The sequence below is a fragment of the Rousettus aegyptiacus genome, unplaced genomic scaffold (genome assembly GCF_014176215.1).
Source record: "Rousettus aegyptiacus isolate mRouAeg1 unplaced genomic scaffold, mRouAeg1.p scaffold_m13_p_2, whole genome shotgun sequence".
NCBI classification, from domain to species: domain Eukaryota; kingdom Metazoa; phylum Chordata; class Mammalia; order Chiroptera; family Pteropodidae; genus Rousettus; species Rousettus aegyptiacus.
Genome location: NW_023416295.1, coordinates 669,941 through 691,157, shown reverse-complemented (window position 1 = coordinate 691,157; position 21,217 = coordinate 669,941). Strand labels below are relative to the sequence as shown.

The 21,217-nt window shown below is 69.4% G+C and overlaps 1 protein-coding gene across 16 annotated transcripts in view; it reads right to left on the bottom strand.

The window, feature by feature from the left end:
- Positions 1-21,217, bottom strand: part of KIF1A (kinesin family member 1A) — a 78,465-nt gene that overhangs the window by 13,967 nt on the left and 43,281 nt on the right. For 9 of the 16 annotated variants that reach the window (XR_004955731.1, XM_016144227.2, XM_016144221.2 and 6 more), the window contains 18 exons: positions 21,014-21,194; positions 20,606-20,678; positions 20,312-20,405; positions 19,271-19,419; positions 18,806-18,984; positions 17,228-17,365; positions 11,388-11,506; positions 10,420-10,505; positions 9,270-9,408; positions 8,952-9,123; positions 8,757-8,847; positions 7,371-7,489; positions 6,482-6,537; positions 5,688-5,796; positions 5,395-5,461; positions 5,170-5,254; positions 3,542-3,647; positions 1,605-1,631 (listed from right to left, as the gene is read on the bottom strand). Coding sequence is in view for 15 of the 16 variants with exons in the window: in XM_016144227.2 (XP_015999713.2) it covers positions 1,605-1,631; positions 3,542-3,647; positions 5,170-5,254; positions 5,395-5,461; positions 5,688-5,796; positions 6,482-6,537; positions 7,371-7,489; positions 8,757-8,847; positions 8,952-9,123; positions 9,270-9,408; positions 10,420-10,505; positions 11,388-11,506; positions 17,228-17,365; positions 18,806-18,984; positions 19,271-19,419; positions 20,312-20,405; positions 20,606-20,678; positions 21,014-21,194 (1,990 nt within the window). In the remaining variant the exon portion in view is untranslated. Of the gene's footprint in view, positions 1-1,604; positions 1,632-3,541; positions 3,648-5,169; positions 5,255-5,394; positions 5,462-5,687; positions 5,797-6,481; positions 6,538-7,370; positions 7,490-8,756; positions 8,848-8,951; positions 9,124-9,269; positions 9,409-10,419; positions 10,506-11,387; positions 11,507-16,272; positions 16,516-17,227; positions 17,366-18,805; positions 18,985-19,270; positions 19,420-20,311; positions 20,406-20,605; positions 20,679-21,013; positions 21,195-21,217 lie in introns of all 16 variants that reach the window. The other 7 variants (XM_016144223.2, XM_016144224.2, XM_016144228.2 and 4 more) reach the window with 2 other exon arrangements.

The following is a 21,217-nucleotide window of genomic DNA, read 5'->3' as shown; positions in this document are numbered from 1 at the left end:
TGAGGAACCCCGCTCTGGACTGGGGACGGACCCCCTGCCCAGGGCCAGCAGGGAGGTCCTCGTGGGGGCTGGAGGGGGCCCTCCCAACAGGAGACTGTCTCCCTGTCCTTCCCAGGTGACGGTCCCTGGTCACTGGGCTCCATTTCCACTTGACCCAGAACCTTCCCAGAGGCCGATGTGTTTGAGTGGGGGCGTCCAGACCAGCCTGAGCACCCCTCTATCACACTGAGCCGGTTGTAAAAATGAGAGCTTGAACAAAACATCCTAATGGGCCTGGAAGTCTCCACTCATCAAATAAACAGCCCTAACCTGGGTCCCCTCCAGGGGACGAACCGGAACAGACGGGCTCCCACCCCGAGCCTTCTGGGGCCAGGGAGACTGCCTGGCCAGCCTTGCCCACACCCAGGACCGGCCAGCAGACCGCCTCCTCCAGCAAGCCCTCCTGACTGCCCGGAAGAGGCAAGTCCCCGAGGCAGGTCCCTGTTCCAAGCCCTGCAGGGCTGTGCCCCTTCCCCCTTGCGGCCACCACCACTGCAGGCTCCCCTCCGTGGCCTCTGCCTCACCCACTGGTGTCCCCGGGGAGGGCCTGCGCAGCCTTTGTCACTGGGCCCGCATGCCCTCGGACGCGCCAACAGGAACCGCAGCCTGGCTGCTGCCGCTTTCAGTGACCGCCTGTCCTGCCCATTCGCAGCCATGACCTGACAAGGACGCCGCCTTGGCGCCCCCCACAGCGCCTGCCCCGCCTCCCCGCAGCTCAGAGGCGCACACGCTCAGGCCAGCGGCCTTCCTGGGGCTCACTTCATCTTCCCACACAGCCGATGCACAGGGCCCCGCCGCATGGAGCTCTGGCCCCATCCGCAGGGACCCAGAGAGTGGCGGGCCTGACCCTCCGCTCAGGCAGACTAGAGTCTCACGGACAAAGTCTGGATTAGGGACTGAGGCAGATCACCCCCAGGGCCTTGCTGACCCTGCACCCGGCTGCCTGAGGCAGCGGCCTCGAGAGAGTCCGGGAGGGAGCTGAGGCCCCGCAGGAAGCCGGGCCTCTGGCCTGGACCTGGGACCCCCCAGGGGAGTCCAGACATGTACCGGGCCCTTCACAACTTCATCGCCCACCGACTTCCAAAAGGGTGAGTGTGGCCAGGGCCAGGCCAGGGGCCCCTCGGGGGTGTAAGGGGCAGAGATGACCCGGCGGAGGCTCCTGTCTGAACCCCCTTCCTTCCCTTCCCTTCCACCTGCGGAAGCCAGGCCGGCAGCCGGCATGCGGGCGCCCGCTCCCTCCGGCGGCGGGCGGTGGGGTGGGGCTGGCGCTGGGGTAGGCGGGGGCGGGGGGGGCAGCCAGTGTCTCTGGGAGGGCAGGAAACTACCAAAGCAGCCAAATCAAGAGTGGAGGCAGAAGGGACTCAGCCAAGGGGTAGGAGAAGGAAGCAAAATAAATAAATAAGTAAATAAAAGGTCTTCCAAGGAAATAAAGCCGAAGAAGATGGAGAGACAGGAGGGGAGGGGAGCGAGTGGGGAAGGGACCTGGGAAGCCGAAATGAAATCTGGGGGCTGGGGGCGGGGCGGGGCGGGGGGAGGCCGGAGGAAACCACGGGCACAGATGGTACCTAGGCATGTCCGAATCAAGAAACTGCCTGCAAAACACAAACGGTCACAGGTTAGTGAGGCGGCGGGCAGCGGGCGGCGGCAGCGGGCGGGGGGGGGGGGGGCGCAGGCAGCGAGGCGGGAAGCGGCCGGGCATGGGCCCACGCAGAGCCCGCTGCGCCTGGGAGGCTGCGAAGCGTGGGTGGGGCCTCCGAGCGGGGAGGCGCAGGCTGTGGCTGTGGCGAAGCGTGGGGGTGGCTGGAGGCCGGAGCCGGGCCTAGGGTCTGAGGGGCGACACTGGCCCCTGCTCGCCCTCAGAGGCCACGGGGACGTCCGCCGTGGGCCCTCGCGAGGAGCCTGCAGGGGTGGCCAGCTGCGGAGGGTCCCCGAGGCCTCCCCAGGGCAGGGCATGAGATGGGCCGTCCTGCAGAGGCCGGTCTGTCTGCAGACCCAGGGCCTCGGACTCGGGCACAGGGCTTAGAGCCTGGAGCCGCCCAGGGGCCGCCTCGCTCCCCACAGCCCCCAGGGAGCGGGGCCAAAGCCTGCTGGTGAAGGGTCCTGTGCCTCCAGGGACACGGCGAACCTTTTAGCAAGAGCCCTGCTGACCTGAGGTCCAGTCACGAGCCACAGCCTCCGAAGCTGCCCTGGGGTACAGCCCAGGCTGAGGCCCCTGAGACCCACAGACACAGTCGTCAGTGTGGGCAGGGAGGCAGAAAGCACCCCCTCACCCACTCCCTTTCGGCCCCAAGAATCCAGGAGTTGCGAGCAAAGGAAGGGTCAGAGGTCAGGACTGATGAGGTCGTCTCCAGGCCCAAAGCGTCCCCCGCACGGCACACAGAACCCTCCTCAGGAGCACAGGCCCTCCCACAGGGGTCCCGGCTCCCCACAGCCCAGGCAGTGTGGCCCCCATCCTTGGTGCCAGGCCCCCGCCATGTCCCCAGGGTGTGTTCTCACAGGCAGGAGAAGCGCCTGAGCCACTCAGCCCCACTGCCAGCCTCACCTCCCCGCTCGCCCTGACGTGGCCCCCAGCCTGGCCCTGTTGGGGTCTCTTCCCCCTGCCCCCCAAGCAGCCTGTCTGAGGGATGGTCCCTTACGGCCACTCTTGGAGTGTCTGAAGGACCCGAGTTCTGTCTGAACCCAGGAGTTAGAAGATATGAGGCATCTCCCCCAGGACCCTCAAAAGTGGGGTTCCTCGCCCCCCATGAACATCCCCCATGAATACGCCTAGCCCTCACAGCCACAGGACCCGTGGAGACACCCACAGCTGGAGTTCCGAGGGTCCGGCGGGTGGAGCCCACGGGGACAGCCTTGCTCACTCCCCCGGACGCCTGGGGCAGCACTGCCAGCACGGCCAGGCCCCCCAATGCCGCCAAGCTCACCTAGCGCCTCCCCTCACGCCCTGCCCACCCTGGCCGCTGCGTCCCGGGCCTCGCACACCCCACCCCCTGCCCCGGCTGCGAGGTCTCGGCCATCACCCTCGAACTCGGAAAGAAACAGCCTAGTGACATGGAGCGACGGTGGCCACGTCGCCGCCTGCAATGCCGGGCAGACACCCGGCGTGCCCCGAACCGCCCCAGGCCCCCGGCCGGAGACCCGCAGCCACGTGGTGAGGCAGACTCGGGCCCACCTGCCGGCCCACTGCCCGCCCACCGCCCGGCCACGGCGCTCGCTGGCCAGGCCCAGCGTCGGCCGAAGCTCCGCCACAGCCGGGCGACCGGCGGGAGGGAGGGATGCGTGGCCAGCGCAGGGCAGTGCGCAGACATGCACCAGGGACTCCGAGGCCACCGGCCGCCCTCCCTGAGCCTGTTCCTTCGGGTGTCAGAGGAGACCCGGCTTCGGGGCGGGGCGCGTCCCGTTGGCTGAACCTGACGTGGCCGCTGACGGCACGCCCCGGGGCCTGACCCGAACCCCGTCTCCAGGGGCCGAGGCACGGACCCTGCTGTCGCCCATGGGGACTCACCGGTCGTCCTGGGCCGGGCGGATGTACCCCGCGGAGAGGATGTTGAGAGATAGGATGTTGGGGTCAATCAGGGACTCGTCGGTTTCTGGAGTGTTCCGGATGCGACCTGTGGGAAAGGCCGTGGTCCACGTCACTCGGCAGGGCAGAGGGGGTGCTGGGTCCCCGTTCGCCGCCCCTGCCTGGGCGGGAGCTCCTGACTGAGGCTCGTCAGGGGACTGGCTCCCACGCGGCCTCCAGAGCGTCTGGCAAACGGCCACACGGAGGGTGGGCAGGGAGGCCCGCACAGGTCCGCGGCCGGCCCTGTGCCGGGTCGGGGTGCCCTCCGCCGGGTCGGGGTGCCCTCCGCCGTCGTCCCTCCCGCAGGCCGAGTGCTGAGAGTCTTCGTTTCTCAGCCACAAGTGTCCCTCTCTTAATCCACCTCTGTCTCTCTGTCTGTCTGTCTGTCTCTCTGTGTCTCTCTCTCCCCCTAACCAACAGATTCCGATCACTCAGCCCAGAAGGCTCAGACCCCCCCGAGCCTTACCTGTTGGAAAAGGAAATATTAGCAAAATGAGAAGAAAAAATGTTCTCGCTTCTATTTATACTTAAAAAAAAAAAAAAGAAAGAAGGAAAAAAGGAAACGCTGTGGGGCCGTCGGCGCCTCTGGCCAAGGGCATCTCCGACAGAGCCCGGCCAGCCGCCTGCCCAGCCGCCCAGCCCGCCGCCCGCCCCTGGCTGTGGATCCTGCCTGGCGGCCTCGGTCACCACTTCCTGCTCTGGCAGCGAGAGTTAAGGTGACCCCTCTGCTTCCTCGAGGAGTGGTCACGTCCCCTGCTGCTGTACCCCAGACCCCCTTCTTCAAGCCCCAGGGACATGGCCCTTGAGCCGCTGCCCACGGGCCATGGGGCCTCCGGGGAACCACCGGCTCCAGGGCAGGGCTGGGGCCAGGTGGCCCTGAGCTGGTGACATGTCGGGACGGACAGCTGTCTGCATCCCCGAGTGGGAACTGTGAGGACACGCTCGTCACAGCTGGCCGGGGACACGTCTCTGGCGGACGGAGCTCACACATCACAGAGGACAAGCCTAAGGTCCTGGGTGGCCACTATGCCTTGACTGGCCCCCCAAAAGACACGTGGCTGCCCTAGCCCCCAGCACCTCAGAACGTGACCTTACTGGAAACTGGGTCTTGGCAGGTGCGCTAGTTGAGGCGACGTTGGAGTAGGGGGCCCTCATCTAAGCTGACTGCGCCCTAATAAGAAGTGGCCGCGTGAAGACAGAGGTGTGGAACTCCACGAGGCGGGGGGTGCCAAGCGTTCCCCACGGGCCACCAGAACCTAAAGGGGCCAGGCGAGACCCCCCTCTGCGGGTTTCGGAGGACGGCCAGCTGCCGACACCTATCTGGGACTGTGCCTCCAGAGGTGCGAGGGCAGATTTCGGTCGTTTTAAGCCACGTGGCCTGTGGCCCTTTGTTACGGCAGCCCCAGCTCGGTGGACCCACTCCTGGGGTGAGGGCCTGAGGCACAGGTTCCAGGGGACAGCCGTCACGCGGCAGCAGGGGGGGAGCTGTGGTAGGACTCAGGCGGGGAGATTGGCATCCTTCCCACCAAACCAGCCCCAGCCCTCAAGGCGCACCCCAAATCCTCACTCACCCACGACCAGCTCTCGAACTTCCTTCCAGCGGATGTGGCTGCCCGTCTCATGCAGCAAGGTCACGGTTATCCGTCTCTGGATGCCCTGCCAGGAGCCGAAAGGACAGCACCAGACAGGCTGGGGGCCTTGTGGGTGGCGGGGGGCATGTGTGTGGGGGGGCACGTGGGGTGAGGGGGCACGGGCAGGGCGGGGGCGTCAGGGGTGGGGCTGGGAGGGCCTCGCACCTGGTGCAGCAGGAAGGTCCCCGAGCACGGCATGCCACCACGGTGGTCCACCACTGCAGGGATGTAACTGTGGGGGGAGGGAGGTGTGAGGCCAGGGCCTGCCCCCTCCCCGCCTGCCCACAGCAGGCACGTGGCCCCGAGGTGAGCGTGGGGTGGCCCGGGCCACAGAGACCAAAGTCGGCTGAGCGAGGAGCCCACACGTGCCACCTCGACCCGTCCCCAGGGCCCTGTCCCCCCGCCCCCAGCACAGCCCCGGGGCCCCAGCCTGTCCCCGGCACGGGCACCGGACGCACTCGCCGTTGGCCTCCAGCTCGCAGATCTCGAAGTAGACGAGCAGGTCGTACTTGCAGTGGCAGGGCCCGGGGCACGGCCGGGTCAGCGTGCTGAGCTTGGTGGCAGGCACTGCGGGAGAGAAGCCGTGCTGAGGGCTCGCTCGAGGGGGACGCCGGGGTTGGGGACGCCTCGGCGGCAGCGAGCGAGGGCACCTCACTCTAAGAAAAACGCGCCGCAGACCCCGCCCCGCGCCCAGGAAGTGCCGATTCTGGGCCGGTCAGGCCGCAGCGGCCACACGCAACTCAGGAACGGATGCTTGCTTCTCCGTGCCTGGAGGAGGCGGCAGGTGGCAGCACTCAGCAGCCCCCGAGGGGGCCCGGGCTTGAGACCCACAGAACCGGCAGGGCGGCGGAGCCATGCTGGCGCGGAGGCCACCGCCTGCCAACACCCTCTGCCACACCACGCTAGGCCCCGCCTCCCGGCCAGTCCCGGCACCTGGTTCCAGCACAGGTGAGTCCCGCCCCTCGGTCCCACCGGCCTTCCACGCGGGTCCAGCTCCTGACAAACAGGCTCAGGCGGCCCTGAGCCCCACTGCAGCCCCAGCCCCCTCACCGCCTGCCTCTGCCCTGCAGTCCAGCTCCAAGAAGGAGCCCCCTACTCCACGAGACCCCAAGGCCTGGCAGCTACAGGGGACCCCCAAAGCCTGGGAGGGCAACCACCCCCCAGAGGACTGTGCTGAGCTGCGGGGGGCTTGCCCACTCTGGCGCCCAGCGCACGGGCCCCGCAGCCCCCAGGTGCACCCCGCGGAGCCTACCTGGCTTGGACAGCGGCATGAGCCGTGGGGAGTGGCGGCGAGAGGGCCTCAGGGGGCTGTGGAGGAAGCTGGTGTGAGGCTGGGGCCCTCGGCGGCCGGAGCCGGAGAGGGGAGCCGAGGGCAGGCACCGGCAGGGGGGCCGTCAGCACACTGGGAGAGGCCCTGGTCGCAGTCCCCCCACCCAGCCTGGGAACCACTGGCCCGCCTGGGGACCCCACGAGGCCACGAGGATGGGAGGTCGGGCCCTGGTTGCAGGAACTCGCAGGACAGAGCCTCCCTGGGGCCAACGGCCCCAAACCAGCGGGTCCCGCGGCCCTTCTCTGTCCCTGACGCCCCGGACGCCCCGCCTTGCTCCGAGGGAGGCAGAGACGGCAGCCGAGCGTCCCACGGCCCTGGCCCCCGCCTGTGCTCCCTGCACCTGGGTGGCGGTGGCCGGGAAGGGTCAGCCTGGCCACGGAGGGGCATCTGGCCCGCCCTCAGAGCCCCGGGGAGGCGGTGTGCAGTGAAGCGCGGGCGCCCGTCCCCCCACCCGGCCTGGGCGCTAAGGACTGCGGGAGGCGGTGTGGCGGGTCCTCTGGTGGGTTCTCGGCCGTAGCGGAAGCCGCCCCTCCCCGTGCCACCGCGGTCCTGCAGCGTCCCTTGCCCGGGACGGCCCACACCCGGCCAAGGGCCGAGTTCCCATAGCCGCGCACTGAGTCCTGCCGACCTCCGTGACCGGCCTCCCCGTGGACGGGGGAGGTGGGCACACAAGCCCTGGGCAGCCAGTCAGGCCCGTCGGGGCCGGGGGTCGGCCTCGCAGCCGGGAGGTGGGGGCCCGTGCTCGGCGAGCAGCGGCGGGGCTGGGTGAGGGCCGCGAGGGGCTCGGGAGCCGCGACCCCGGGCCGCTGACCTGAGCACGTCCTTGCAGAGGGGCGGGAAGGGGTGCTGCTGGTAGTGGCCAAAGACCTCGAACACGATGGGCTGGCTCCTGATGTACTCGATGAAAGACTTGGTCACCTCCACGGCGATCTGAGGTTGCAGGCGGGGCAGAGACTCAGGAGAGTGCTGGGGGACGCCCCGCGGGCCGACCCCTGCCCGTCCCCATCACACACCCAGTGGGCGGACCACCAGGCATCTCTCCCCGGGACAGACAGGGCCAGGGCCGCAGGGCGCAGCTGCCTTTTTCAAAACATAGCGCTCAAGAAGGCGACAAGGGCCTCCTTGTCACCTGCGGGCTGGTCTGAGCCTTCTCAGGCCCTCGCCCGCTCCCCGAGTTATAGGTTGAACTCCTCGACCCCCTCCCCGCCCCTGCCCGGTGTCTGTGTCTAGAGACGGTCTTTAGAGACAGCCAGTTAGAACGAGCGCTCAGGGTGGCCGTGACGCAACACGACCGGCGTCCTCGTGAAGCGGGGAGTCGGGGCACGGGCAGGCATGGAGGGAAGACCACATGGGGCACAGGGAGGGGACGCTGTCCGCACGCCCGGGGCCGGGGGCTGGCGGCAGGGACACCCCTCCTCCCACGGCCTCACAGGGACAGCCCTGTCCACACCTCCACACCTGGGAGGCAGGGACTTCCTGCCGTGTGTGGAGGCCTCGTTCGGCCAGCCCGGGAAACGAACCCCCAGGTGCGCTCTTCAGACCCTCCTCGTCGCCCGCTTAGACGCCACTGCCTGCTCCCTCCCGCCGAGGGCCAGGACGGGCCAGCCTGCCGGGCGGGCCCTGTGACTGTCCAGGCCACTCACCAGTAGGCCGGCGGCTCAGGGTCAAAGGCCTTGGCTGCTCGGAGTCCTGATGCCCTTCACAATGGCCACATGCCACCCCCACTGCCTGGTCAGCCCCGCCCTGGGCCCCGCAAAGCCCCTGCGCCCTGAAGTCCCCTGCTCTGGACAGCCTGCGTGGCACGCCCCTCCCTGGAGCCCTCCCGCCACTCGGGGTGTTCCCGGTGCCTGTGGCCCTGCCTCCACGCCTCCTCCGCCCCCAGGCTGCCTCACGTGGCGCCCCAGCCCCGGGACGGCCCAGCCGCCACAGACACTTCGTGCCCACGTCTGTGCGAGGCTCCTCGCAGGAGCACTCTGGCTCCCACACCCCACTCCTGCTGAAACACACCGCGGCCGCCGCGCCAGCATGGGCCGGGACGCCCGCCCGGAGCCGGGGGCCCTGTGTCCTCACAGCCCGGCAGCGCCCGGCACGTGGCTGGCGCCCAGAAGGGGGAGGGGAAACGAGGAAGAGGACGAACGAAGCTGTTTTGGGGCCGGAGGCCTGAGCAGGCGTCCTGTGGGGGGCTCTGAGGACGTACGTTCTGGACGTGGTAGAAGCCCAGCGGGGGGCCCCGCCCCGTGTTCTTCAGGGGCTCCGTGGAGAAGGCCTCGTCGTGGCGATGGATGAAGCTGTGGAGCAGGAGGAGGCTGCTGGCCGGGGCCTCGGGGTGCACGGCCCTGCACGGCCCGCGCCTCGCTGAGCCCGCCCCGCGGCTGGCCCGCCCGAGACTCACTTAAACTGGCAGAAGATGTCGGCGTACTCGGCGGAGATGCTGGAGGCCTGCAGCACGGTCACGCGGAAGGTGAAGGTGCTGCCCAGGCGCAGGCAGTCCAGGGCGGCGTCCAGGGGCCCGTCCAGCGCGGCTTTCTCGGGGCTGCCCAGGGCCAGGCCTTCCGGGGCCACTGCTGCTAGGAGCCAAGGGCACAGGCACGTGGTAGGACCCCGGGCCGCGGTGGGGACGGGCCCGACCCGCCTGTGTGGGGGGAGACGGGGGCCTCGGGCCCCCAGGGGCCGGGTCCCAGGGCCCCACGCCTCGGCCGCGGCGGCCCACCTGAGCAGGTGTTGTTGTTGACCTCGTCGGCGGAGGGCCCGGCGTCCACGCCCTGGCCCTGCCCTTCCACAATCCGCAGCTCTTCCTGAGAGGCGCCGGAGCGGGTCAGCCCCACCACGGGGCAGGACTCGGACTGGAACTGGGCGGGGCGGGGGCCAGAGTCAGGGGGGCCAGGGCGCTCCACGGACCCGCATCCACACCCACCCGGCCTCAGCGACCCTGGCTGTCACGGCCTGTGTGGACTCCGTGACGGGAAAGGCCTCCTCCGGCTCCGTGCCCAGGCGGGACCCCTCCCTCGGCCCCCGCCCCCTGGGCAGGACGCCCTTAGCCCCTGCTTGGCCAGCGGGGTCTGTGCCTCGCCCCACCCCGCCAGTGCCTCTCCGCTGGAGCTCTCTGCCCTCAGCGCCTCCGTGCACCCCGGCACTGGCGAGCCCCCTGAGAGAGGGACCGTGGGGGCAGACACAGCACCCTGGGCTCGAGGACTCAGGCACTGAGGTTCAGGGCCAGGTGGGTCGGGGTGGGGAAGAGCCTGAGGGAGAGAGGCAGAGCCACCAGGGGAGAACGAAGCGCCTGGCGGGCAGGGGCCCTGCGTGGGGCCCTGTGCTCCCCCACGCCCCCCCGGAGAGCCACCCTGGGGGGGCACTGTCCCTTCACGTGAGGGCAGAGGGGGCAGCACCTCGTCTTTGGTGCCAGAGCAGGGCCACCCCAGCGCCTGCTGCCAGGACCTGGGGGCCTCTCCGGGGGCCTTCCTAGTTCTCCACGGGAAGTTGGGGAGCAAGGACAGTGGTGGAAACGCAGTGTCCCACGGGGACCTTAAAAGGGAGCGGGCCTGAGAGAAGGGGCGCCACACGGGGGGGCACCTCGGTGTGGAGCCACCTGCGGCTCTGGGAGCCCGTGGGCCCGTCTGCTCTGTGCCCCACCTGCGCTAGGGGCCCGTGGGGACAGCAGGCACGAGACCAGAGGAGGCTGCGCGGGAGACGGACTGACCCGCGTGGTCAGGGCCCGTCGGAACGTGATGGACAGGGCGCCCGGCCATACGGCTCGGGCCAGGGACGCGAGGGGCGGACCCAGGGCGCGGGGGGCGGGGCACCGGCTTGGGCCGCAGGTGAGTCGGCTGGCGCTGGGTGGCTGGGCCCACTCCGCACAGTACCTTTTCGAAATGCTGGTCATCAAAGGAGATTTTGGCAGTCCCCGACTGGCGGACGCCGGAGCCATAATCAGGAGCCTCCTCGTCGGCTGAAACAGGGACCGAGCAGACGGTCAGGGCCCTGCCTGTCCCCAGGCGGCAAGGCACAGGGTGGGCGTGGAACCGGGCCGTGCTCCGACCCCCAGGGGGCCGTCCCCGATGCCGCCAGCCACTGCAGGTCCCGGGGCTCAGCGGCACGTGACATGACGAGGAGCTGCTGCCTGGGAATGCTGGGTGATGGGGTCCTGGGGGTGGGGGCCGCCTCGGCCGCGGGGGAGACTGAGGCCCCCGGGGGCTGTGCTGGAGGGCCGAGCAGGGGGGCTGGTGGCCATTACAGTGCGAGCTCGCCTGGCCGCCTGAGCACACTCACATCGGAGTTCTGCAATGATCTTTCACACTCCTATGGGTGGGAAGCTCAAGCTGGTCAGAGCAGGGAGCCAACCAGGCCCAGGGATTCAGTGGCCAGCCCATCCTGGGGCCCCGGCCAGGGGTGGGGTGCAGTGGGGGGCATATGCTCGGCAGCAAGGGGCTTGGATCTCCAGGCCCACAGTGGGCAGGGGCGGCAGAGGGGGCGGAGCAGGACAGCAGCCTGTCCTGGGGCTGAGAGATGGCAGCAAGGGACACACTAGGAGACACACTGGGCTGCTCGGCCCCCGACTGGACCCTCTGCGTCCTCCGGGGCCTGATGGAGTGAGGTCCCTGAGCCGGAGTGGGGCTCAGACAGCCCTGGGCGCGGCCCGTACAGCCTGGTCAACATGGGAGAGTCCCGGGGGCCCAGGCCGAAGGGCAAGCCAGCGGGGTCCTCCCAGAGTCCCCGGCTGGGGCCAGGGCAGGAGCCAGGAACAGCGCAGGGCGGGGCCTGGGCAGGGCTGGCTGCGTGAGGCCCGTGTGTGGCGCTGAGGCCTCCCCGCCAGGGCCCCCCTGCCGCACACCTGAGATGGCCTGGACGGCCACGCGGAGGAAGCCCTTCACCTCGCCCTTCTCGCTGACGATGGCCACGCGGTGCACCAGAGGCACGGGGTACAGCAGGTTGCTCAGGTACACGAAGGCCCTGCGGGGAGAGGCCGCGTTGGCGCCTGCCCAGCGTGTCGGGGGCGGGGCCGGCAACGGCTCAGCCGAGCTCACGACACAACACTGCAAAGCAGAGCTGGGCGCAGGGCGGCGGGGCAGCAGGCGGGGAGGGGGCCGGGTCCACGGCGAGGTGCTGGGGGGCCGGGGCCGGGGCAGGGGCGGGGGCTGGCGGGGGGCAGAGCGCGGGCCACGCCTGCTGGCCGGCAACAGAGCGGCTGAGGAGGGGCTTCAGCCTGCTTCAAGGAGGAGGACCTGGGGACCGGCCACGCCGAGCTGGCGCTGACGCCGGGTGTCTGCCACCGCCCGCCCGCCCCCGGCAGCCCCGGAGGCCTGTGGGTCGGGATGGTGGAATAAGGCTGCGGACGCCGAGCTCCTCCACGTCCCCCGACACGGGCACCCCGCCAGCCCAGTGCCCAAGGAGGGCCAGCTGAACGGACGCCCCAGACCCCACGACACCGCCGGGCCTGCCCCTAGCTGCCCGTAGAGCACCCGGAGGCCTCCCTCGCCCCGGCAGTGCCCCGCTGGTGCCAGGGCAGAGGCCGCGTCACCCAGAGGCCACCGCGTTCCCTGAGCTCGCCAACGTGTGGGGAGCCACGTGGGGACAGACAGGACCCCGAACGCCCTGTGCTACCCAAGTGGCTGGGCAGGTTGATGTGGAGCAAAACTCCTGCTGTTCAGGGCGCCCTCCTGGGGCAGAGCACCTTCTGGGGGCTCCCTCCCAGGATGGGGGTACCCTCCCAGGAGTGGGGCTCCCCCCAGAACGGGGGCTCCCTCCTAGGACTGGGGCTCCCTCCCAGGATGGGGGCACCCTCCCAGGACGGGGGCTCCCACCCAGGACCGGGCCTCCCTCCCAGGATGGGGGCTCCCTCCCGGATGGGGGCACCCTGCTAGGGGCTGCCCAGGAGCAGGAAGAGCCCCGATGAAGAAGCTCTGCTCAGCACACTCCGGCAGGACCCTGCCTCCCGCCCTGCCCCCGTCTCGCAGTTGACAGGCGGCTCCTGCTCCAGCCCTGAGCTCCTGGGGGACCTGGGGGGTGGGAGGGGGTCACAGGGGAGGAGCAGGGTTTGGACACAGGAGGGAGGCGTGAGGGGAGGAGGTGCCGAAGGTGGGGTAAGGGAGGCCCAGGGCCTCAGCTGGGAAGACGGGGAGCAAACAGACGAGAGCGGCAGCGGGGGGCGGGAGTGGGGGTGGTGTAAAGGTGGTGCTGGCACCCAGGTGCAAGGCCGAGGGCGGGGCAGGGTGCCGTGGGGAGGAGCTGGGAGGAGAGCCTGTCGCCCGTCACCCTGGCCCTCGCTCAGCTTGCTCGAGGGCAGGTTCTAGGTGCTGGCCTCACCCCACACCGTCAGATTCAGGACACACTGCTCTGGACCCTCCTGTGATCACAGGCACAGAAAGCACCGTGCCTGGTGGCCCTGATCCCAGGCCTTGGCTCCCCCTCCCTGGGGGCACCTGATCTTCCCCCTCTGACCCCTGCTGGCCCTCCCTAGCAGGTCAGAAACCCGAGTACCATCCTGGCTCATTTTTCGAATCCAGCAAGTCTCAAAAGTCTCTCTAAGTCCTCTTGGCGGGTCCAATACCACCCTCTTGCTCCCCCCTTGCCACCCCCGGCAGCCTGAGGCGCCTGGGGTGCCGACCAGACCCCACCCTTAGCGCGACATGAGCTCCTCGCCTCGCCCCCAGCCCCACCGCCTGGGACGTCCTGTCTGCCCACCGGGGCGAGGTGTGGAGGCCAGCCCTGGCCCTGGTCACCGGGGCGAGGTGTGGAGACCAGCCCTGGCCCTGGTCACAGGAAACCCCGGAGAGTGATGGCCACGGTCACACGGCGTGCCCAGCCTGCAAGGACCGGACTGCTGGGCTGCTCCAGAACCTGCCTCGCGATGGAGACAGCGGGGACCTTCCCTCGGGGAGGGCGGGGACACCTCCCATCGTGTGCCGGATGAGGGCACAGCGCAGGCACAAGTGTCCATAATCAGGACAGCCTCCCCGAAAGAGGTCAGGGCTGCCCGTGCCTCCCGGCCAGGATCCGCACCACCTCGGAGCCCAGCTGGCCAGCGCTGCCTTGCTGGGAAGCTCAGGGGTGACCCACAGAGGCCCCAAGGCTCCGGTCATCCCCCCCAGCAGCTCCGGTCCAGGGCTGCACCCCCGAGCTCGCCAGGGCCCAGCCCTGAGACGTCTGTGGTCTCCGCCCCTGGGGCGGGAGGTGCGCCCACGTCTCCCCGGTTCTCAGAGGCCCACTCTTCTCACATCTCAGCGCTGAGATGGGGACTCCACTGACCAGTGGCACGTCTCGGGCCAGCTAGCCACATCTTGCTTTCTTAGGGTTGCCCAGAACATGGATGGGGCCCACAGAGCTGGCTGCCGCTCGGCTGCCAGACGCAGGGGAGGCAAAGGAAGACCGGCCCACCTCGGTCTGCTGGGTGGTGGGCACGTCCAGCTGGAATGGACTGCTGGGCCCAGTGGCCGTGGCTCCCGGTGGCAGCACCAGCCTTGAGGGACCGCGAGCTGGGGCTGGAGGACCCCACACCCCGTGCAGAGCCCATCGCGACCAACAGAACTGGACATGAGGGGACAGGGCTCATGGCACAGAAACAAGCCGACATCGGCACTGGCCAGAGTAGCCCAGCCCTGTCCAGGGAAGCCCTGCCTGGACACAGCCCACTGGACACGGCCCGCCCACCCACCCGCACAGCGGCTGGCTCCCGGCCTTGCTGACGAAGACTCAGGCTGAGCAGTCCGGCACACGGACACCGGCTGGAAGCTGAGGGCCCTCGCCGGCCCGGGCGGCACAGAGTGGACATGGGGCAGGTCAGCGTTTCCCACCCAAAGCCCTGGACACTTGGGCAGTCACCTCTTTCCCTCTTCCCTGGGACCCTCCTCTCTGCAGCACCCCTGCCCCCTGGCTGCTGACAGTGGTGGTCCAGGCAGGGAGATTATCGGGGGAAAGGCCTGCCTCCGCCTGGGCGGCCCGCCCCGCCGCCCAATTCACCCGCAGGACCTGGGCGAGGTGCCCTGGCTCAGGACGGGGAGGCCCGCGCTGGGGGCCCGGCCCACAGAGGCGAGCACCTTGAAGCAGGCTGAAACCCGCCAGAGAGAGGCGGCGGCAGAGCCGGGGCCGAGTGTGGTGGTGGGGCGGGGGCAGCGCTGCCCACGAGACCGAGACCAATGCGGTGCAGAGATGCATGCGGGGCCAGGGAGCCTTTCCGAAGGGGGACGGGGTGGGCGCCCCAGTTCTGCTAAGCCTTGGGGAGAGCGCCAGCAGCTAGCCAGCAGGCCCCAGGGAAGCCGGAGACGGGCCCGCGCGAGGCCCGGCCGCGCGGCTGCTGCGCGGGGGGAAGCCAGGTCTCGCCAAACCGAACAGAGCGGGCGGCTCGCGGGCCGGCCTCCCGGCGGAGGCTTCGCCGCGGTTTGGCGGTTTTGTCACATTTCAGATTCACAGAAGGGAAGAGGCGGAAGGACCCAGCTCTTTCTGGCTGAGACTGTTTTTCCCGGTGGCCTCGGTGCCCTGCGCCCTGACCCCAGCCTACCTGTCACTGGGGCGAGCCCTGGGCCCAGCGGCCAGCTGGGGCTTTCGGAGGGACCTGCACGGAGCTGGCTCCCGAGCCTACACCTGGCTCTCGGGCTCAGCAGCGGGCCCAGACCCAGGGCGTCCGGGCGTGGGGGGGTGGGGAGGGGGCCACGCGGTTCTGTCCCGCAAGGCAGCCTGTCACCTTCCTGGAGAAACCCTGCTTGCCCGCGGCAAACTGCTTCCTTCCGAGGGGACCGTGAGGCTGTCACCCAGGGTGAGCCCCGCCCCCGGGGCCCCCTCGGCCGGGAGCTCCCAGCACTGGTGTTCCCAAACCTCCTGCCGGCCTAGCCCAAGGAAGCGATCTCAGACTCCAAAAAAGGTTGCTGCTAAACCACCTTATACCTTTTCATATTGTAAACTAGTGAACTAGCTGCTTCCTTCCACCACAGCAGGTTTCTAGAACTTTCTTTCACGGGCCATGCTTCCAGTCCACAGTAACAGTGAACGTGGACAGCAGCCGCACTTGCCCAAGCGGCCTGCAGGGCGGGGCCCTGCTCCCAGGGCCTGCGCTTCCCGGGCCTCTGCTCCACCTCCTGCCCTTGGCCTCTCTTGTCCACCCAGGAGACACTGACCAGCTCCCCTCTGCGAGGACGCGGGGCCACGTGGCTGTCCCGCACCTCGATGGCCTAGGAGATCGGAAGGACAAACAGTTCTCACCCTCAGACAGACACGCTCAGAGAGCCAGGGTCCCCCTGGCCTAGGCCAGCCCTCCTTCCCTGCCCTATGGGACTGTTTCCAAGAGATGGGGTGGCACAGGGAGGGGCCCAGAGGCCCCTCTGGTCAGGAGAACAGTGGGGGGAGAAACTACCTGAGCCTGGTGGCAGGTCCGACCCCCAGGAACACGGGGCCTTGGGGGTGGCCTGCCCCCTCCTTTTTGAATGTCCCCTGCGGGGGCCCCGCACAAGGACTCGTCCTGGGGTACCGGTGGCCACTCCCCGGCTCCCGAGACCTATCTGCAGCACACTCTGGGGCACACTGTCCCTTCCATAACTGGGACCCCGATTCTCTCCTGCTGGGCCGGGCGCCCACCCCAGGTGGCCAGGAGCCCTCGCTCCCCACGACCCCTCCTCGGGAGGCCAGCCCCTCCGCCTGCCCCGGCTTGCGTCACGCCCGGCAGCGGTCACAGTGCTCCGTGCGAAAGAGCTGGTTCCTTCCAGCATGCCGTCCTCGACCTCACCAACCTTCCTACTAAACTGAACAGGGGGGGCCGGTCGTAAAACGGGTCCCGGCCGCCGCACGGCGCGTGCTCCGGAAAGACGTCGTCTTCCAGGTCCTCCTCCTCCTCCCCCACGCTCTGCTCCTCGGCAGGCTCGGTGGCGTCGGAGTCGGGGCTCGAGGAGGTGGGGGAGGGGGTGAGAGCAGCCATGCGCTCGCTCATGCATGTGTTCAGAAGAGGGTAGCTGTCGCAGCCAGAGACGGCTGAACTGAGGTTAGTGCGACAAGACAGAGAGAGGTTAACACCGGCTTCCCGCAGGGGCGGGCGGGGCGGGGGCACCGAACACACAGACCACCGAGAGCACTGCCCTCCAAGGCGCCAGAACCAAGGCCCCCCACCCCCGCCCCCGGCCCAGGCTTAGAAGTATGTGTGGTCAGGGAGGGCTCCAGAAGGTTCTGGAGGCACCGGCGGTGCGATCCTGGCCCCGAGTGGCCGAGACCTGTGAGGACCTCGTGAGCTCGGCCACGTGGCGGCCTCAGACCACGTCCTGTCCCGCTGGGTAAGGTGCTGGGTGCAGACCCCAGACCAGGAGACCAGTGAACACAGGCAAGGGACTCAGGCTCTAGGTGACATGGCCCTGTGTCCCTACTCACGTGAGGTGACCCAGAAAGTCTGACTAAGCCTCACACAGTCACACACATGGGCACGTGCCACCTGGCGGCCCTGCTGCACAGTGGGTGCGGTGGCGATGACGGGAGCCCCCTGTGGTCCCCTAAATAACGGGGCCTCTGGTGTGTGGGGGACGGGAGCCGGGGAACCTCGGAGCAGGAAGGACAAGGGCAGAGGTCGGGACGGGAACGGCCACCTTGCCGACTGCTCGTCACGCGGGGGCAGGGCCCGCCGGGGGTCCCGCGTGGGAGGAAGCCCCCGCCCGCCCCACCCCCCTCGCTCTCTGCCCAGGGAGGGAGGCGGGCGCCCACCTGCCCACCAACCGGAACCAGGGGAACCGGTCGTAGAAGGGGTCTCCGCCGGTCACCACGTTGTCACAGTCCTCGATGACACTGGAGGGCACCTCGGCCGCCCGGTCATACATCTCCCGCATCAGGTCCAGACGCTGCCTGCGGGGTGCCAGGTGGGTGTGGGCCCATGGCACAGCTGCCCCGGGCTGCGGCTCGGCCCGCTTCCGGCCGCCACGTCCTGCTCGGGGCCATCGCGCCTTGCGCTGGTTTGCTGGCAGACCCTCCCTGGTCCTCGATGTCAGTCCGCGGCCACCACCGACTGTGGCCAGCTCCAGCCACAGGACGACGACGTGATTTAAGGAGGAAGGGCCCGGAACCGGTGACAGGGTGGGAACCCGGGGTGGGGCAGGGAAGGGGGAGGGAAGCCCCCAGGGCTGCGTGGTGGGCTCGGGTGGGAACTGGCATCGTGGAGGCCGGGAGGCCAGGAACGAAGGGCAAAGGTGTGGAAATGACATGTTAGAAACTACCCCAGGAAAACCAAGTCGAGGGAAACAGGAAGCGCGAGCGAGTGTCCGCTCAGGGCTCGGGCACCCGTGAACGGCTGGAGGCTGCCGCTCGGCCTGGCAGAGGCCGGATGTGGCCGGGGAGGGCAGGTCTGCAGAATCATGGACAGACGCCGCCTGGCGAGTGTGGGGGAGGAGCCAGAGGAAGGCGTGCGCCTCCCAGGCATGAGTGCGGCTGCAGGTATGAGCGTGGCCGCAGGTACGAGCGTGCAGGTGTGCACCTGTATCAGCTACACTTCCACTCTCCAGGTTTTATGATGTTTTGACATCCTTGGGGGCCTTGCTGGCTAGGGACAGACGCCCCTCCCGGGGCCAATTCCTAGAGACAGAAGCCTCTCGCGGGTTAGTTTCTCACACACCTGCACCCAGCTGCCCCCTTGGCCGACTTACACACCCAGCTGGTCCCCTCCACCCTCCACGACCCTCGGGGCTAGGTGCCAGGCTAGTACCGGGCAGCCCTGTGCCCCAAAGCTGGCTGGTTGTTCTAACTCGCCTTTCCTAGCTGTCCATCCCACCATGCCCGGCCCGGGGAAACCTCGGTAGAGGCCGAGGCGCCCCGTGCTCTTCTCCGTCCTATGGCCCCGTGGTCTGGGCTCTGCGTGCAGGCCTTCCTGTCTTTCTGAGGACCATGAGCGACACTAAGCTCTTCTTCAATGACAGTGGCATGTTGCATCTCGCTCAGTCGCTTTTATAAATTAAAGGCCAGGCACGTGTCAGAGCGAGGGTGTGAGGACCACAGAGGTGGGCCCACAAGGAAGACACCTCTCGGAGTCAGCATGACTCCGCCTGGGCTCCCAGCTGCCCCAGGCCAGCCCATGCCCCCTGCCTCGTGGCCCCTCTGCGGCCCCGGCCACCCCCCGGCCCTGCGCGCCCACCGGCCCCCCCCCTTCCTGCAGCCCCCGGCAGCCCCGTCGGCCCACTGGCCGTCCCCACCGTGCTGGGGGGAGGATTCGGGTCTGTAAGAGGCTGCGCCCTACCCGCTTTGAGAGAGACTAAAATGGGAAGCACCGCCGCCCGCCGCGGCCGCCCGCCGCACCTGAGCTTCTCCAGCGTCCAGTAGTGGGTGGCCCCGTTCTTCTGGTCCTGGACCTCCACGGCCACGATGGTGCGGGGGAAGGGGCGCGTCTCTCGGTCTTTGGCGGCCTCTGGGGGCAGCAGGTCCGGGGGCAGTGGGGAGTAGAGCGTGTCCGTGAGGAGGACGAACTGGAACTGGACCTGTGACGGGCGGGAGACGACCACCGTCGGCCCCTCGTGGGAGCCGGGGCCTCCAGGGCACTTTCTTCCCACCTCCTGAGGCGTTGGCTGCAGCTGCGCCCGCCCAGCGGCCCGCCCGCCCAGCCAGAGGGCGCGTGTCCACCTGGGTCAGGCCGCGGGCCCCCCCCATCGCCCGACACGGCCAGAGCCACCTCGCCCGCGCCCCAGGAGGCAGAAGGCCCGGCGCCACGTCCGGCTGTGAGCCCCGCCTGAGGCGGGCGGGCGCGGGCGGGTGGGGGGCGCCCACCTTCTTCTTCAGCTCCACGCTGATGGCGTTGGCCTCCTTGAGGAAGATGGCATTGCCCCAGAGCAGGTCCCGCAGAGACGTGAACTGGTACCACTTCCACTTCCGGAAGGCCCACAGCGCCAGCTCGCACTCCCGCTCCGTCCACTGGACTGCGGGGAGGGGCCACGCGGTCACGCGGCAGGACCCCCGCTCTCTGGGCCCGGGCTGGGGGCCCTGTGCGTGGACCCCCGCTTTCACACGGACTCCGGAAAGGGAGCCGGGAGGAAGAGTGACGGAAGCCGCGGGACGTGGACGCCTCCGAGCGCCGCGGGGGCCAGTGCGCAAGCGCCCCGTGAGTCAGGCTGACGCCCAGTGAGGGCTGAGGGGGCACGGCCGTGAAGTGACAGCCACACTGCCATGCGGGGGGCTCAGTGGGGCGGGGACCCACGGGGAGGAGGCAGGGGGCAGAGCGGGGCCCTCCGCACCCTGTCCCCAGGAAGGGCTCGGCCCCTCCTCCCAGGGCCCCCGTCCTATGGAGTTTGAAGGATTCTCATTGGACTGAAGAGTCCAAACAAGGAGACACCAAGGTCACGTCGGCACAAAGGTGCTGACCAGAGGCCAAGCTGGACGTGAACCCCGTGGCCAGCCCACAACAGCACAGGGTCAGCCACCCAAGCCACCATTAGGAAAGGAAGTCGCAAGGTGGGGAGCAGAGTGACCCCGTCCTGGGGAAGCACCACCCCCCGCTGGCAGGACACGGGTGAGTGGACGCAGGTCGCCTGCCTGCAGGCCCCGCTCACACCCCCCTCCCCAGGGTCCAGGCTGCTCCTGCCTGTGTGCACACGCGCGAGCTTGTGGGGTGCCTGCTGCCGCAAGGCCCTCCCCGCCCCGAATCCCGCCTCCTGGGGACAAGGATGCCTTTCCCCGGGGACAGGCCGGCCGGGGACCCCAGGGCGAAGGCGCTGACCAGCAGAGCTCCAGGGAGCGGCCTGGGGCCGTGTCCTCTCGGAGACCCCTCCCAGCCCGAGGCCCAGGCCCGGCCCCGCTCTGCAGGGCACTCACCTTCGTCCTCCGGCTCCTCCTCCTCCTCGTTCGCCTCTGGGCAGTACCTGGAGCCCATCTGCTTCTGCAGGGCCTCCAGCTTGCTCTCGTAGTCCTGGCACGGAGGCAGGGCTGTGGCTCCTGCTCCCCAAGGCCCCCCACCCTGTGCGCCTGGACGGGGCCCCCCCACAGCCAGGGCTCGGGGCAGCTGAGGGCAGGGCTGAGAAAGCAGGGGCCCTGGTTCCCCCACCCAGCCCCGCTGTGCAGCCCATGGGGACATGGGACCCGGGGGCATGGGCCTGAGGCCACCCTCACCAGTCTCTGTTGCTCTAACAGGTAGGTGGCCTCCTCTCGCTCCCGGCGGTACTGGTCCTCCAGCTCCTGGAGTCTGCAAGGTGGGGAGGGCGGCGCAGCGGGGTGGGCGACTGGGCGAGGCGGGTGCATGCGGGGTGAGCGCCCTGTGAGGCGGGCGCGTGCGGGGCGGGCGCCCTGTGAGGCGGGCGTGTGCGGGGCGGGCGCGTGCGAGGCGAGCGCCCTGTGAGGTGGGCGCGTGCGGGGCGGGCGTGTGTGCGGCGGGGGTGTGCGGGGCAGGCACGTGCGGGGCGGGGGTCATCACAGGGTGGACGCGCTGTGGGGTAGGCGTGTGCGGGGCGGGCGTGTGTGCGGCGGGGGTGTGTGGGAGTGGGGTGTGTGCGTGGCGGGCGTGGCCCCGCCCGGCCTCACCTCTGCTCCATCTCCTGCTTCATGTCGATGCCCTGCTTCTCCAGCAGCTCGCGCTGGGCGAAGGCCCAGTCCACAGGCTCCGCGGGCGTCTCGGCGCAGGGCGTGCGCTCGCGCTCCTGCCGGGCCTGCTCCGGGTGGTTGAAGCGGAACACGTGGCTCTTTCCCATGATGATGCGGTTTCCTGGGGGGCGAACGCAAGGCCCG